We start from the raw sequence: 18,597 nt of genomic DNA, 5'->3' as shown, positions 1-18,597 counted from the left end.
TGACCTAGGCCAGATGCAAGATTTTTATCCCCCTTGCAGGCATACTGTTTGCTTTGAGATAGGCATTTTGCTGTGGCCATTTTCTCATCCTCCCTTGCCCATGAAGCAGCTAAGTGAGAACTGGAAGAAGATCCATTCAGCCTTTTGATATGATTTTTCAAAAACTGTGTTAATCAAATAGATTGCATCCATTCAAAATGACACACACAGAGCTGTAAATTCAAACGCCTCCAGCTTCAGCTGTGCAAACCTCTCTTTCAAAACATAAAAGAAAAAGAAACATACCAAACTATTGAGCATAACAATAAATATGACAGTCAAAACTTTATCCCTAAAACAGACTCGGCTACAAACATCACTGCCTAATATGTCAAAATATCAGGCCAGACAGTCTTAAAGGAGCAGTTAGTTATAAGAGAAATTACTATAGGAGTTGAAGGGGAAATTATCCTTGTTTCTTCCCCCTAAAACATAATGTTACAACACGAAAGGGTATAGCTGTAAGTATAAAGAGATTGTTTTGTCCACTGTTTTTTATTTCAAGCAAGAGAACGCTACTGCATTGTTCAGCTTCCCTCCTTCATGTCTTCTTAGTCCACTATAGCAGGTCAAAAGTGAAAAATGAAGCTCCAAAAGGAGAGCATTTGATTAAAAGTACTTGCCTCATAAACATGAATTAAAAATATATGCTGCCATATTTACCAAGCCAAATCACTACATTTCAAAATAAAGTTATTCTTAGTAAATACTGCCCTCTAGCAACCTCAGGGTAGAATAACTACGTGCTATGATTCCTTTTAGGCTAAAACTTTAATTGCTGTGACATTCAACCCTTTTCTACTGTAACACAAACTGCAATGGATTTGTAGACTAGTTAGTTTTCCTGCATCTTTCTTTCAACTACTACTATTTCAAAGAAAATTTACACAGTACTCAATCAGAACAATACTTGAACTTAATAGATAAAATAACAAAAACAGATCACCTGAAATTCAACATAAAAAGAACATTAAAAACAAAGACTCAAAATATACACCTTTTTTACAACTGTAAATGTAGATTTCTCTGAGACATAATCTGAGATCATGAGTTGTAGTTCTATAATTATAAATGTTTAATACACAAGGTTTAGTTGTACACATAAAAGCAGGGAGTCCACCAGTTTTTAATCTATGAAAAATACAGCCCATCCTCCCCAAAATTACTGCAATTATCATTTGAATTTTTAATCAGTTTTCTGAGAACTTACATAAAGTAGATTTACCTATTAGGTTGTCCCTCTGGAGAAGGAAATTCCCAGACAAAAACTATGTTAAGGTAGACTGAAGGTAACTCTACAGTAAAATGTGTTCCAGGTATAACCACCATCACCATCATCTACAAAACAGCCCAAGTCTGATGATAATTTCTTCAGTATATTTACTTAATTAGCAAGGCAATTCTTAAAAGAAAAACCTACTGTAATTGCCAACCCATGTAATATACATGTCTTCCAGTAAATGTCGAATTCATAGACTGAATAAACATATAGACTGCACATATTTAGTCTGATTTTCAAATGCTCATAACTTTGGTAAACTAATATTTTTCCTCAAAAAAAAAACCTAGGAACATATAAATTGTCATGCTAGGTCAGACCCAAGGTCTATCCACGTTCTGTACCCTGTCTCTTACAAAGATTACTCCAGACGCTCAGAATGCGTAAGAATCCTAAAGGGGACAAATGTGAGCTACTCTGCCTCTCACATTAGGTCTTCTCCTAAATGCTAAACTTAGAAATTGGCTTAAACCACCCCTTTCAAAGTTTTTTATAATTGTGACAACCCTGCATATTCCTGAAAGCCATATAAACTTTTTCCGCAGCCTTGTGAGTTATTGTGATAAAGAGAAAGCCAAGCACAGAGAACAAAAATACTTTGTTCCAGGTTACCCAGCAATACTGTGGCAGAATTATAACACCACAACTGATATTAGCAAAAAACTACTTCACTAGGTGAAGACCTGACCTGGGTTACTTTGGGAGGAAGAGGAATCTCCATCCTTAGAGCTTTTTTATAGAAAAGCTTGACAAACCCCTGGCTGTAATGACTTAGTTGGGGTTAGTCTTGCTTTGAGGTGGACTAGCTGACCTCCTGAAGTCTCTTCCAACCCTTATCATCTATGATCCTATGACTAAAATTCAAATTTTGTGCATCCTATTTCAACGCCCTATTCAGATACTGGTAACACAGCCCTTGACCTTCTCAAAACTTACGCACTCAATTTTAATTTCTGCAGCACAATGCAAGTGCTTACATAAACTATTCATATGTGTAAAGTTAAACATATGCGTAAGTGTTTGAAGGAAAGCAGTAGAGTACCTACAAGCCAGCAAGACAGATGTAAAGAATTCAACTTAATTCCATCCATCCCCATCTCTCACCCCAAAAACGTTAAATACAAAGTAACTGCTTCCTATTAAATTAAAATTAAAAAACAGACATCAAATATTCATGAGTGAACAAGCATGTACTTGCAGGAGGGAAAACAATATTTCATTAAGGACAGTTTAATGTAGGCTTCCAAGAGCTGTTTTAAACAAACAGGAAAATATGTTGTTTAAAAGTATAAAAAGTACCTTGGCAGCAAGTGTTCTTTTAATCTAGTTAGATAAAACTTTATTACGGATACCTCCCACATATCACTGAATCCAGTGTGAAATGCCTAGCTATGACAGCAGCATTACCAAGATGAAATCAAGTAACTGCAGCCAGACCTTGTCATCTCTGTTAATGGCCAGCTGACAACTGTGTCTAGCTTCCATTACTTGCAGTTGAAAGCTATTCAGAATAATTTATGAACACAGTTTCCCTTCTAGGAATGTGGCTCATTTCCTTGTTTTTCTTACCTTAAAAAATGCACAGATTTTGATGTTAGATTTTTTGGCAAAATATAGAACAGACGGTGTAAAATATTTATAAGTTCATGCTACAAAGCACAGTAGGGGGAAAAAAGGATAAAAATTCACCTTACAAATATCGCCATTTACATGTAAATCACCGAACCACCACAATATGTTTAATCCAGGCTCCACGTCAACAATATTCACAACCATTCAAGCTTCACAACATTCATTATTCTAAGAGCTGCATGACCCCAAAGTAAATGGAAAGGTGCCAGGAAACACAATCTTTCCTGCAGCAGGAGCCTGCTTTCCAATGATGAAAGATTAATCAGGGTTTACTCTGACAGGATTAGTACTCAAGCACAAAACTCTGGTTCGGATCTCATTACTGAAGTCCATATCCTTCACCTTGATGGATCTGGACTGCCTTTTTAAAGGTGCAAAAACACCCCTCTCTCTTACTAATTTAAAAAAGCAAAACAGGGAAAAGAAATATTGACAGGTGATTTAGGAAAGATGACTTCTCTCAGCAGAAGCAGCCAGGTTTTAGAAGAGTCAGGGACTGCTAATGTACTTATTTGTATGATGCAAATACTGTTTGTCTAAAACATATTGTTTCTATTCTACTCCCTTGATTTATCATCTCTCTTAGGCTTTTAGTTCTCTGGGAAAGTACTGTATCTGCCTGTGCATCTGTAGAGAGAACAGCACAGTGAAGTCTTGATAATGATTGGAACTCCTGACTACCACCTTAATAAAAAGAATAAAAATGTGTACAAATAAATTGCTTTTAAGAGGTCCATGGTAGCACAACCTGCCACAGGAGTCATTGTTGGAGGCACCCTGATACATATAAGTTTCTGAAGTGGGCTCAGGGAATGTATACTTTATATATATATTATATATATTCTGTGGTGCTCATCCAATTCATTTGCTAAATTAATGGTCAGCATGTCCGAATGGCTCTGCTGCAGCCCTGTGTCCCACCACACTGGGAGCTTGCATTTTGCTTTTCTCAGTCTTGTGCAGTTCATTTTCATAAAATCCTGACTTATATAGATGAACAGATTTTTTTTCCTCCCTTTATGTGATACATATGGCCTAGTAAAGTCTTTCCGACACTGGAGTAAGTTTTGCCTATCTATGCATGATCCACTATATTGGTCAGTCTTGTCTCCTCTTTAACTTCATTACATAGCATTTACAGGAACCTTTAGTACTTACATCTGGAATAAAGCCAATTTCATTGAGGTGGTTACTCAGCTCTGGGTCATGGAATGCAATCATCTGGGAGAACACGGTCAGATATTCTGAAATGACAACAATGTTTAAGATCATTGCGAAAATAATGAACTGCCCACGTAACTCCCACACAAGGAATACATATACCTGAAACAATATGAAAACAGATTCACAATTAACTTCCCTAAAGCACATTCCCTTTTCAACAAGAAATTTGTGCCTGTGGTGATTTTGCACAGATATACTGTAGTTTGTTAAATATCATTATTATTTGTATAGCCAGACTCATAAACTATAATTATTGTATAGAATTACATGATTAGTGAATGGTCGGTTGAAGAGTCACAATTCTTCTTGAAAACCTTTAATTTAGGTCCAGCTGAACAAGGTGGCTGGAATTTTATTATATGAATTATTCTGTGGCAGAATTTGATATTCTATATTTGTAAACCTTTAATTGCTCTTACATATCTTACTTCTTATGGGGTAATGCATCTGATAAATCTGACAAACTTAGCTTCAGTTGTTTAGGGCAGATTCAGAAATGAGATATGCTGCACCTTTCTGCACTGAGAAAGGTCTTTATTCTGATAAGGGGTGAAGAGCTAAAGCTGCAGTGACGTAATTAGACGTGATCCATCCTGCCCTGCTCCTCCAGGGACTAGGAAAAAGTTCAGCACACCAAACTAAGCAAACTATCACAAAGCCTTCCTTTAAAACTGTACTAAATATGTTGACATAGAATATCAAAAACATAGAAACAACCAAATCAGAGCACACTAAGTCCAACTAACCCAATATCCCCATACCAGATGCTGCAATGCAAGAAAAAAGGGCCACATAATATGCTTATTTACAAATACCATGCCATGTTCCTAACCCCATTTGATCATTTTTTTTAGGTCTTAACAACTGCACATTAATAGCTCTCATTGTATTCTAGCTGGCAAAACGACAAATGGTATTCTTCTACATATCCCAGTCTCAACCTTTTTAAAGAAATCTCTCTAAACTTCCAACCTAAAACAAGTCTAAAGCAGTTAATTCCACAGGCAAATTATTTATTGGACAAAATATCAGTTTGCTTTTAAGGTTTAAATATATGTCTCCTATAGCTTCATCACCTGCGCCTGTGCCTTTGTGTTATGATAAAGTGCAAACAAGAAATCTCCTGAATGGCTCTCTCCATGTCATTCATCATTTCATATGTTCTCATCACACCTCCCCCTCACTTATCTCCATTCCAAAGTAAGCAGTTCTAATCTTTTAGTCCCTTCTCACATTACCCTCAAGCCTCAACCTTAATGTCTAATTTTTGTTGACCTTCTGAAAACTTTCCCATGTCTTTCTGGTGACAAGGGGAGGAAATAAATGCTTTTCCTTGGTAGAAAACATGCAAGGGAAACAATTGTAACAACATTTATTTGTGGGTCTTAAATGCATGTGGTGTATTTCAATGAGATGTGGTAAACAGGTATATTGATTTCCAACCAATAGGGAAAGAGAGAGAAGTTATGCACCATATTAATTAACATTTATCTTTTTAGCATTAATTTTCCCTCTCTCTCCTCTGCACAAAAAAGAGAAAAGGCAAAAGAGAAACTTTGAAAGTACTTCCCTGTATGCTCAGCTAAAGGTGTAACAGAATAACCCTTTGTTCCTTTTCACACAGCAGCAAGCTTGAATCTCAAGACACAAAACATTGTTAGGTCAACAGAGAATGCCTTACCTGAGCTATTAAGACACCCTTCCTACTCAAACCTTCAGAATAGTGCAAACTGTTAAATCATTCAAATTAGAATAATGCTTGTTAGAATTGCTGTCAAGAGGGCATCTAAGGGCTAGTGATGGTGGGGAAAGGATGACAAGGAGTACATTAGATTGTGGATTGAAGTAGAGGCCCTCTGTTTTTTAATTTCTTACTTAGAAAGGCTTCACAAAACAAAGCAGGCTGTCCCACATCACCTTGAAGACTAACAGTATTATTTATTAGGTGAAAACAAAAAAGAAGTCGAGTAGCACTTTAAAGACTAACAAAATAATTTATTAGGTGAGCTTTCATGGGACAGACCCACTTCTTCAGACCATAGCCATACCAGAACAGACTCAATATTTAAGGCACAGAGAACTAAAAGCAGTAATCAAGGAGGACAAATCAGAAAAAAATGATCAAGGTGAGCAAATCAGAGGGTAGAGGGGTGGGGGGGGAGGTCAAGAATTATATTAAGCCAAGTATGTAAACGAGCCCCTATAGTGACTCAGAAAATTTCCATACCGGTTCAAACCACGTGTTAATGTGCCGAATTTGAATATAAAAGAAGCTTGGCTGTTTCCCTTTCAAGAGGGGTGCAAAAATTTTTCTTCAGTAACACTCAAACTCTTAAGTCATTAACAGAATGGCCCACTCCATTAAAATGTTGACGAACAGGTTTGTGGAGTGTTCTTATGTCTGTTTTGTGCCCATTAACTCTTTGTCTAAGGGAGTTAGAAGTCTGTTCAATGTACAAAGCATCTGGGCATTGTTGGCACATGGTGCCATATATGATGTTAGTTGAGGAACATGAGAATGTGCCCATGATTCTGTGAATAACCTGGTTAGGTCCAGTGATGATATCTCCAGAATACATATGTGGACAAAGCTGCCAGCAGGCTTTGTTGCAAGGAAAGGTTCCAGGACTGGTATTCCTGGGGTATAGACTGTGGCTGGTGGTGAGGATCCTCATAAGGCTGGGAGGTTGTCTGCAGGAGAGAACAAGCCTGTCACCTAGGGCCTTCTGGAGTGTGCCATCCTGATTAAGGATAGGTTGTAGGTCTTTAATAATTCATTGCAGTGGTTTGAGTTGGGGGCTGTAGGTAACAGCCAGTGATGTTCTGCTCTTGGCTTTTTTGGGCCTATCTTGGAATAGCTTGTCTCCGGGTATTCATCTGGCCCTGTTGATTTGTTTTTTATGTTTTTTTGTTTTGATAGTATATAGACTAGCATTGCTCCCTCTCTGTTACTATTTATTAGGTGATGAGCTTTCCTTGGAAAGACCCACTTCTTCAGATCAAAATCTTCCCTGGAAGGCATCTTAATCATCCCAACTTTCATTTCCACTTTGCCCCCATGTTAAAAAGAACTGACAGCCCACTCCTCCCACTATTTACACATACAGCTGTTGAAGCTAAGAAATAAAAAGCAGAAGCTATGGAGCCCTTTTCTTAGGGCTCCCAAAAAGACTTGTTCTCAGCTCATTTACAACTGGTCTACCTGTACCCATCTCATCATTGAGTCCAGTCCTCTGCCCTCACAGCAGGACCGATCACCAGCCTGACAGTTTTTTTTGTTTGTTTTGTTTTTTAAACGGATTTGCCCTGTACCACTAAATGGCCACCTCAAAGATTTAACTCACAACCCTAGATTTAGCAGGCCAATGCTCAAACTACTGAGACATTCTATGTTGACAAGTTACAGCCCCACAGCTACATCTCTCAGGACTATGAAGAATCTACAATCCTGAGACACATAGGCTATGGCTATGCTACAAATGAAATTACGCCAGTTTATAGTAGATGGACACTAGGTGCAGCTGTACCACTGTAAACTCTAGCGTAGCCATAACCATATTTAAGGCCACATAACTTCCGAGATACATAGAAGTACATCAGCCCAAGAATTCTTCCATACACCTGGCCACCACCGTTCAGAAAACTGGGTTACCTACTCTGAGGGGCTGATGCTTCCCATCATAGTGTCTTTCCTGAAGCACTGCAGCTGTGTCATTGTAGCACTGCATGTGTAGGCCTGGGGCATTCCCTCTGATTCTTGATCCTCTATAAAGTGAATGTTTTCTCTAAAACATGCTTTGGTCTCTGCCTGCTCCTCTCACTTTCTGCTCTGAAGTAGAATGGCAGTGTGCACTAAAGTGTCTTTGGATTACCTCCACAAGGGACTTCCATGGTAAGAAGTGCAGAGGGAGTCTTTTTTAAAATTCTTATTTCTTCTTTAAACAACTTCAGAAAGCAGCAAGAAGTTTCTTGCTGCTATTTGTTGGTATGTTTTTCATTTTCACACGCTTCCCTATTTTTGGCTTGGTTTGGTTTGGTTTTGTCACTGCTCTTTTGATTACTACCTTGGTCTTCTAATATGCTCTCTGATGATGTAATTGGCTATTTCTATAAAGCTGAAAAGGTTATGTTCCTTCTTCTGTCAACTACAAAGCCACCAAAGAAAAAACAAAATGCACCTGAAAACACAGTGTTAATAATTACTCCATAAACAAATAATTCAGAGTCTTATTAGAAGAAAAGGAAACTAATGCCAACCTACCTTGAATGACATGAGAGTTATCCTTCAAAAAGAAGTTATAGAGGTATTTGGGAATAAAAGCAGACATGCAGGCATAGGCAAGAGCTAAAAGAGAATTAGGAAAAGACAACATTAGCTAGGAAGTGAGAGTGTAAAATAAACATTTTTATATGGGAAAGCATTCATTTACTAATGAAATGCTTATACCTGATTTCCTCAGTCTGCCCATTTAGTAATTAACAGTGTAAAACATGAAAACACTTTTCCTTTAAAAATATTTTCAAGGTGCTCATGAAATATTTTATTGCTACTGATTATGCAATAGACAATCCAAACAAATTCACTTTTACATGTTTTAGTTCTGAGGTGAAGCGCAAAAATTTGGAATTTCAGATCTGTATTTTTCTCATATCACTTACTGAAATACAGGCATTAACCTTGTCCAAGTTCCAAAACCTGAGTGACCACATCTGTCAACCTAGAGAAGGGATTCCCAGCCTATCAGTCAGGACCCAAATATGAGTCACCATTAGATTTTCTAGGGGTCACCATCTGGGTGGCTCTGAGTCACATGTGGCTCTTTAAGGAACCATTTGTGGCTCCTGCCCTGCCTGACTCTTCCTTTGCCTCCCAGTCCCTGCCCTGCCAGGCTGAAATGGAACTCAGTTTAATTGTTTAAGGCCAGCAGGAACGAGCCAACTGTTACACCAATTAAACTGAGTATCATTTTAGCGTGGTAGGGCAGGGAACCGCGCGAACAGCAGGAGAAGTGAAGGGAGGATGAGGACTGGGGGGAGCAGTGGCAACCCAGCAAAGGTTGGGGGGGGGGTGGCATTTGGGGCTGAGAGGGGTATAAGCTGGAGGGTGGAAGGGTACATTTTTCACAGGGGAGAATTCCCCCTTACCCCTCATGTTATGAATTGCTTCGGGTCACAATGTCTTACTACATTGATAGAATGGATCCCTGTCTCAAAAAGGTTGGGAATGAGCTAGAGGCTTCTTGCAGTTGCAGTGGAATGTCTGAGGAAGAATTCTTTATGAAGAATGAAGATAACCTTGCAACTATGGTGGTGAACTGAAACTCAAGAGATCAAAGGTCAATTATACATTCCACTAATCTTGGTGACACAGTTAATGCACATTTTTTCTACATCTACAAAGTACATTTTGAGTGCTAGACTGTTTCTAGTTTATAGAATTTCCTATTCTATCCTCATTGCCATAGTAACTTAGTGCCTTCCAAAAGCACAATAAGCGATGTGATAAACATCTGCCCCATGTGGTTTGTCTCCCTCACTCTATCTAGTAAACAAACACCTAGCAAATGAGATTCTGGCCTCATGTTTACTCAAATACAAACAACTGCAAACAGAAAATCTTGCGACTTCTAATCCTAAACTGCTTATTTTTACCATACACTGATAAGAAAGCAATCGAACAATTTTTATGCCCCATCAATAGCAAAGAAATGTGTAAGTATGTGTAACTGTATTGTTGTCTGCAAATGGCAGGAAAAATTGAAATGTATAGACTACTAGAATCTGAGAGAGAGAGTGCGAGAGAAAAACTGCCTGGGAATGCTGCAGTGCCATCAGAATCGAGGGGCTGGGATGGTCCACTAAACCCAACAACATTGAGAACCACCAGAACTCTCCATTCCTCAGGAATATCTCCCAACAAAGCTTTGTTTGCCTGTTTTAAGCTATCTTACTAGAGCTAGGAACTGGAAAAGCTAGATTCAACAAAACCGAAGTCAGGCTCCAGCTGTACAACAGAATAGTCACAGAAAAAGAAGCCTGTTTACATATAAACTATGAAAGTGCTGTTAACGGGGTCTATAATTAAAAACCGTATCCCGTACCTATAGCAGGGATTCAACCACAATGTTACCAGGAGAACACAAGTCCAAAGATGGACCTCAGCACACTAATCTAGACAGCCTACTCTTGATTCTGGGACAAACGCCTGTCAAGACAATTGAAAAAGTAATTCTGGGCCTGTAGTAAATGAGGGGCTGTGGAAATGATATTCTTTGACGCAAAACCAGCAAAAGTTTATCATTTCTTAACAAAGCTGGCTACTTCCTGCTTGCTCACATTAGCTGTGTCTACACGTGCACGCGACTTCGAAGTAGCGGCACTAACATCAAAATAGCGCCCGTCACGGCTACACGCGTCGGGTGCTATTTCGAAGTTAACTTCGACGTTAGGCGGCAAGACGTCGAAGTCGCTAACCTCATGAGGGGATCGGAATAGCGCCCTACTTCGACGTTCAACGTCGAAGTAGGGACCGTGTAGACGATCCGCGTCCCGCAACGTCGAAATTGTGGGGTCCTCCATGGCAGCCATCAGCTGGGGGGTTGAGAGACGCTGTCTCTCCAGCCCGTGCGGGGCTCTATGGTCACCGTGTGCAGCAGCCCTTAGCCCAGGGCTTCTGGCTGCTGCTGCTGCAGCGGGGGATTCATGCTGCATGCACAGGGTCTGCAACTCGTCGGCTCTGTGTATCTTGTGCTGTTTAGTGCAAGTGTGTCTGGGAGGGGCCCTTTAAGGGAGCGGCTGGCTGTTGAGTCCGCCCTGTGACCCTGTCTGCAGCTGTGCCTGGCACCCTTATTTCGATGTGTGCTACTGTGGCGTGTAGACGTTCCCTCACTGCGCCTATTTCGATGTGGTGCTGCGCAACGTCGATGTTGAACATCGACGTTGCCAGCCCTGGAGGACGTGTAGACGTTATTCATCGAAATAGCCTATTTCGATGTCGCCACATCGAAATAGGCTACTTCGATGTAGGCTTCACGTGTAGACGTAGCCATTGTGTATTATGGTGGCATTGCTGTTGAACACATGAATCACTTTGCCTTTCATAGGTAGTTCAAATACTCTACACACACTGTAAATGTTTGAAGTTCCAGGATGCTGATACAAAAAAATGGTTATTATGGTTTCGTAAGTGTTCTTCGAGATATGTACTCATATGGATTCCACAATCTTCCCTGCTTTTTTGGGGTTGAATGATCTAAGAGGGTAAGTGGCCAGTGGCACCTTCATACCCATGAAGTGCATGACACCAAAGGAAGATAGAACAGGCCCGACAGATACCAGTGAGAGACAAATCTCTGGCTAGGTGTGCACAGTGGCCAGAGATTTTTCCTTCAATGGTATCTAAAGCTGGTTCAACAGTCCTCTTATGTGCCTCGATAAGGGGTTCTGCTAGCACTGTGGCATCTCTATGGTTACAGGAAGGCAAGGTTCTCTTACTTTGGCACACTGCACACATTTGACTAGAATACACATCTGCAGTCATTCGAAGAAAAATACATTTTCTCAATATCTGCAATGAATCTGCTAATTAGTTTACAAATTAAAATTAATTTTAAAATAAGTCTGTTATGAAAATTTAGCACTGGGTGACACATCATTTGATCCAAATGACCTTAGTAAGAGAAGCTTCAAACTTCTCTTGTCATTAAAACTCACTGAAATCTTGTTTATAACAGTTTGTGGTGCTAAATACGGTATATATAGCACATGTATGGGCACAAGAGGTGTAGGGAAATATGATTTAATTCTAGAGAGAAGGTACTCACCTTCATCATTAAAATTCAAGTACAGGAATGGTGCACAAAGCGAATCAAGACCTGAGGGAAGAAAAGGTGCAAATAACGATGAAAAAGCCGCTCTTTCACAATCTTAATATGTAAGTGAAGTGCACTGGCATACCAGAGAAACACCTGTAATTAAGACCCCAGAATACCTTAATGCAGTACACAGAGAAAAGATATGAAAACTGTCAGCCAATAAACATATTTTAAAACACAGAAGTACAGCACTTCAGTACGTTATTTGGACTTTTTCCAGATTTGTCACCATTTTCACAAATGCTCCAGCAAGTTATTCCAAAAAAAAAAGATCTAGCTTAACCACTATGTGCAGTTTTAACTTTGCACTAAGTAGCATTAGTTAACATAAACATTTAAAAAAAGCCAAATGGATGACATTTAAGAAATGCTAAAATGCAAAAGGAAAACTCAATTTTTATAAAACGCAACTGAAGCAAATTTACATTACAAATAGAACAGGAAGTATAAGTATAGTCTTGAGGCATGTCTGCAAGCGAACACTGAAATTTAAATGTTAAAAGCCACCCTTCCTGCAGCCTGAAGCTTAACTCTAACTACTATCTATGAATAACTAACAGAGAAATAGCCATGCTAGTCTATATCCTATCAAAAAAGCAGTCCAGTAGCACTTTAATTATTTTGTTAGTCTCTGAAGTGCTACTGGACTGCTTTTTTGTTATGAATAATTAATTTACACTTGAAAGAACTAATTGCAAGGAACTAACTACAAAGCTACCAGCTACCTAGAAGATAATTGCTCGAATGACTGAGGGGAGTTCCAGCAACCGCCACAAGTGGTGAGAAGGAACTGAACGGGGGATGGGACTGCGGTGCCTATTTTGGGCACAATAAGGGAACCGTTCCAGGGGGTGCTGCTCCAATCCAATGGCTCTGGCTAGGGGAAAAATTTTCTAGCAACCAGGGATGTGTGCGCACCTAGATTAAAATGCACATTTCACTCGAAGAAGAATCCTCTGTTTTGTACAACTGAATGGACAAACTGTTGAACTCACCTTGCCAGTATACGAGATCAGGATGAGAAACTACCCATGCTTTCAATACCCGTCTAAACTTTGCATGTCCCTCTGGCGATGACAGCAGCTCATCATATTGATGACAGCGAGGAATATCAACCTCAATCTACAATTCAGACAAGCAAAAAAACCCCGAATAAACAAACTATTTGGGGTGGCACCACAGAAACTCCACAATTTTGAAAGAAATGGAGTACAGCCAATACATTTAGGCCATATCATCAATACAAAAATAATCCATTTAATTCTACTCCTTACCAAAAAGCAAATTGGAGAAGACGGAGCATGCCATGAACTGCACACACAGATTCAAAAGAATTCTTCTGTGTTTTTAAATGCAGCCCTTCCCCATAAAAATAAAAAGCGCTCAATTCTCAAATTGCATCTTTCACTATTCTAAAGCCACTTGGTTCTTTATTATCACAAATGGCCCAATTCGCTGAAAACAATTTCTTGGGCTAGCTGAAAAGAAGCCTTTTGATAGAACTTCAGCCATTTACCAATTTTACAGGACTCCTTGGAGAACGTTAACTGAAAGGAATCCATTTCTGTGAACTGTTTCATGCCTTTAGCTTCAGCTGATGGGATTTGTGGATGCGGTCTGTCTTTCAGCATCTAATCTAATGTGCAAAACAAGTATTGAGGGGAGAAAACTTTTTTTTTTTTTAACATCACTCTTGTTTCAAAATACCATTTTTGCTTTAAAAACAATATTTCATTTTATGCATTTGTTAAATTTGTATTAGTTTTGTTTGTTTTTGGCCCTCCATGTTGCTTTGCATTGAATAAACATATTACAGAATTGGGGGTTGAGGAGAGGGAAACTAACATTAAACAATAAGCAGCAACATCCACTGCAGTAAAGAAAAAAAAAATTGGCATTCTCTTAAGTGACAGTACTTGAAACGAGAAAGGAATCTTACTTGTCTATCTGTAGGAATTGGAGTATCCTTATCAATGGCATCATACTTTGCTCGAATGTCACCCTAGAATGTAAAAAGAACATTTTAAATAAACAAAAAGCCCATAAAACATACAGAATCATATAAGTGTAAGATAAGAAAGACTCTCATGAGGTCTTCTAATACAAACCCCGACACTCATAACAGGACTAAATATTACCTAAATCATCCCTGAGAGGTGTTTGCACGATCTGCTCTTAAAAAACATCCTGTGATGGATATTCCACAATCTCCATAGGCAATTTATTCTAGGGCTTAACCACTTTGACAGTTAAAAAATTAGTTCCTAATGTGCAACATAAACTTCCCTTGCTCTGAGGTTAAAGAAAAACAAATTTCTCTCCATCTTCTCCACATATCCTTTTATGTACTTCAAAACTATTACGATGCCCCCCCGCCCCTTTCAGTCTTCTATTCTCCGGACTCAGGCCTACTTTTTCCAATCATTCCTCATAAATCAGATTTGTTATTCTTTAAATTATTTTTTGTTGCTCCTCCCTGAACTTTCTCTAATTTGCCCAGGTTTCCCAAAATGTAACATCCAGAAATGGATACACTGCTCCAGCTGAGGCTTAATCAGAACCCAGTAGAAGAAATACCTCTTGTTTCTTGCTTATATCTCTCCTGTTAATGCCCCCCAGCAACGTTTGCTTTTTTATGACTATGATTCCTTGTTCCTTTTCCACAGTACTCCTTTTTAGGCAGTAAGTGCCTGTTGTGTATGTACGCAACTGATTGTTCCTTCAAAAGGGGAGCTTAGCACGTATCCTTACTGAATTTCATCCTATTTACTTCAGAACATTTTTCAGTTTGTCCAGATCAGTATGAATTTTAATACTGTCCTCCAAAGCACTTATAACCCTGCCAGCTGGGTGTCATCTGCAAATATTATAAGTGTACTCTCTATGCCATTCTCTAAATCACTGGATGAAGATACTGAACAGAGCTGGACCCAGAACTGATCCATGCAGGACCCCAACTCAATGCACCCCTTCAGCTCGATTGAGAACCACTGATTATTCTCTCTAAATGGTTTTCCAACCAGTTATGCACCTCATAGTTGCTCCACCTCAGTATTGTTCCCCTAGTTTGTTTATGAGAAGCTCATGCAAGACAGTATTGAGATCCTTACTAAAGGAATACCCACATCTACTGCACCCTCCACTCCCATCCTGTCATAGAAAACTACGAGGTTGCTTTGACATGATTTGTGCTTTAACAATTCCATGCTGACTGTTACTTATCACCACCTAGTATTTGCAAATGGATTGCTGAATTACTTGCTCCATTATTTTTCTGGTTACTGAAGTTAAGGTGAGTGGTCTGCAATTCCTTATTTCCCTTTTTATAGACTGGTAGTATATTTGCTCATTTTCAGTCCTCCAGGATCTCTCCTGTCTTCCATGCCTTCTCAAAGATAATGGTTCATATCTCTCTTCTGTCAGTTCCTTGACTATTCTATTACGTATTTCATAAAGCCCTAGTGACCTGAAGACATGTAACTTGTCTAAGTAATTTTTAATTTGTTCCTTCTTTTAAGCTCTGATTCTACTCATTTTTGCTGTCATTCATTAAGTTGAACGTCCAATTGCTACCAAACATTTTGGTGAAAAATGAAATAGAAGTTGTTTAGCACATCTGCCATTTCTACATCTATTATTTTTCCCACTGAGTAACTGGCCTACCCTGTACTTCGTCTTCATTCTGCTTCTAACGTCTTTGTAGAATGTCCTGTAGTTACCCTTTATGTCTATACTTAATTTATTCTTGTTTCATCCCTACATATCTGTTTTATTTATTATCACCCTTCATAATTTGACCTAGCTTCCACTTGTATGATTCTTTCTGAGTTTCAGATCATTGAAAATCTCCTGGTTAAGCCAGGGTGGTCTCTTGCCTATCTTTCCTAGTTTGGGATAATTTGCTTTTGTGAACTTAATAATGTCTCTGACAAAATGCCAACTTTCTTGAACTGTGTTTTCTCTTAGACTTGTTTCCCAATGGATCTTACTTTCCTTTAAAAGTGCAATGGACCTAATACTTCTGGACGGTCCAGGAGAGAGGTGCACAATGCAACACAGATTTTCTGGGGAAAGCCCAGGACTGCAAGTACAGTGGAATCACCCTAAAAGTTGTAACCAAGGCTGCTGCAAGCTAAAGTGGGGCTGGTGTTTCTGACAGGCTATTGGGGTCCAAGCTGCTGAACCAGGGCTGTAGCTACACAGGCAGTCAGTGTATGGCCTGCATACTGCTGGGTTGTTTGTGAGAAGCTCAGGTTGAGAACTACAGCTGAAAAGCACTGAGAGGCACCACAGGTTGCAGGGCAAATAGTGTTAAAACCCCACAGTGGTCTTGAATGCATTCTGGATGGTGATGGAAAGGAGATTATTTTCCCTCCGAGTCTTTAGTTTTCCTAGCCTTTTGTTGACTGAAGGGGAGAATGCTAATTGAATGTGTTGGAGTTATAAAATATTATTTTCAAATAAGCAGTGGCATGTTTAAATATTGCCAAGAGTGCCTAGGCACTTATCTTTTTTTGGATAACTTAAAAATAACCTAAAACCCAGACAAGTTCAACAGAAAACATGAAGTGAAGCAAAAATTTTCCCAACACTGTATTTATTCATAGAGTTTCAAATATTATCCCTTTTCTCCACCGTGCCAAATAATACAAAATATACCTATTTAATCTTCATTCTTCCCTAGTATCTGCAATTAGCATGAACCATCCTTCCTCTTACTCTTACCTCAACCCCCAGCAGGGCAGCCCAGGTTAAACCTCTCGTAAGTGGAGGAATGTCAATTCTGGCTTCTTTCCAGATTTGATTTTTTTTGTATGGATAGGCCTGCAGGGGGGGAAATACATCACTTTCTTGAAACCAACAAGATCTTTCCCTTAGGAAAGCTTTTCTGCAAATGAATCAAAACACAGTCCATCTGTTTACACTGCCAATTAACGTATGTAAGTTCTACAATGTAAAAGACATGCATTCCTTCTCATAGTGTGCGCATGTGAGAGAGAGAGAGAGAGACTTTTTAAAAGTCTCAGGGTTAGAGCAATACTTACTATAATATGTAAACAAATCCTGAATGAGCCCACCCATTGACTACTTGTGTATTCTTATATATATACACACCTACACACACACACGTACAATCATATTGCTGAGACAATTTAAAACATCATATCATAAGACTAAATAAACCTGTCACCCCCACACATTGATATTACAGCACAGACTAGTACTGTTTGAAAGTGCAAGACCAGTGTTCAGTCCACAATACACAATGCAAAAATGTCAGTGGCATATTTGATGATATACCACTCATGTTTAATTTGGCAGCTGTGTGTACTGCCCAGTGTTGTTACAAAATATATGGGATGCTTCAGCATTCTCTCTCACATGCAGGTGTGTTACTAATAATGACTCAGATTCTATTATTGCTTATACTTTAAGACCTTTCTAATCAAAGTTGTTTCTCAAATTGCCTTTTTTTTTTTTTGCAGTTTCTCCTACTCCTATTTTTCCTCTTCTTTTGGATTGACTTATGCATATAGTTCTCTTCTATTTTCCTCTATTCCTACTTTCTCATTTCTCTGCTTCCACTTGCAATTGTTTAGTCCTTTGGAGTCGCTAATTAACTGAATCCATTAATCCATTCAATTAATGCATAACTGAGGCTAATGCAGTACTGTTAACAATGCATACCTTCAGCAGCCTGTCAAATAAAACAATTCTGTGTAGCTGGTATTCTGTGTCCTTCTCTCGGATGATCAGAGGAAGATTGGCAGCTGCAGACAGCTCATGATTACTGTTTGAATGGGGTAAATTTGACTGCCTGGAACGCAGTGAGAAAAACAGCCATGAAGTCTGGCTAAATTACAATAAATGCAATTAAATGTAAAATGAAGACTATGCACTGGAAAGCAATTTTAAGTTAGAAAACAATTTTGAAAGGAGAAACTACTATCTACTGAGCAGCATCTGTGCATACAGTGCTATACAGTAGATATCCACATCCAAATTTTCAAGACTGAGTACCTGAAGTTGGCTTCTCAGTTCAAATTTACTAAATAAGCAGATTTATCTTCTAAAGTGCTGAGCAGACAGCAACTCTTTTTTGACTCCTGAAGTCAAATAAGAAATAGGAGGTTAATACTAGATTTCTCTTTTTGAAAACATTGGTCCAGTCATACAACGTATCACTAAAATACAAACCATAATTCAAAAATAATTAAAATTATTATATATACTTACTCATCCTCAAGCAATGGATAAAATGCTTCTCCACCAACATCTTTCAGTCTCTGAAATTAAGATAAAATAAGAAAGTATTCAACGTTGAAATGCTTCTCAGTAGCTTAATGGGTACAGCTAGAGAACTACGAAAAGTATTAACTTATTACATATTATAGTAATCACGTTTAGCTGTGTGTACTGGTCTTTTCCCAAATATTAATTTAGCTGTAATAAAGAAGGCATGCACACCCTTAATGCTAAGTAGTATGCAAAACTATATTGTAGAGGCTGAACCTGTCTTGTCTGGCACACTGGGAAACTGACCAGCAC

General features: G+C 38.8%; 1 protein-coding gene across 1 annotated transcript in view; it reads right to left on the bottom strand.

Moving 5' to 3' along the window:
* TBCK (TBC1 domain containing kinase) overlaps positions 1-18,597 on the bottom strand; it is a 165,434-nt gene that overhangs the window by 90,941 nt on the left and 55,896 nt on the right. The window contains exons 15-22 of the mRNA XM_074993470.1: positions 18,286-18,335; positions 17,737-17,866; positions 16,774-16,872; positions 13,988-14,050; positions 13,044-13,170; positions 11,998-12,048; positions 8,436-8,519; positions 4,109-4,194 (exon numbers count right to left, since the gene is read on the bottom strand). Of these exons, the coding sequence (XP_074849571.1) occupies positions 4,109-4,194; positions 8,436-8,519; positions 11,998-12,048; positions 13,044-13,170; positions 13,988-14,050; positions 16,774-16,872; positions 17,737-17,866; positions 18,286-18,335 (690 nt within the window). The remainder of the gene's footprint in view (positions 1-4,108; positions 4,195-8,435; positions 8,520-11,997; positions 12,049-13,043; positions 13,171-13,987; positions 14,051-16,773; positions 16,873-17,736; positions 17,867-18,285; positions 18,336-18,597) is intronic.

Source organism: Carettochelys insculpta, chromosome 4 (assembly GCF_033958435.1).
Source record: "Carettochelys insculpta isolate YL-2023 chromosome 4, ASM3395843v1, whole genome shotgun sequence".
Classification (NCBI taxonomy): Eukaryota; Metazoa; Chordata; order Testudines; family Carettochelyidae; genus Carettochelys; species Carettochelys insculpta.
This window is presented reverse-complemented; position numbering and strand designations above follow the sequence as displayed.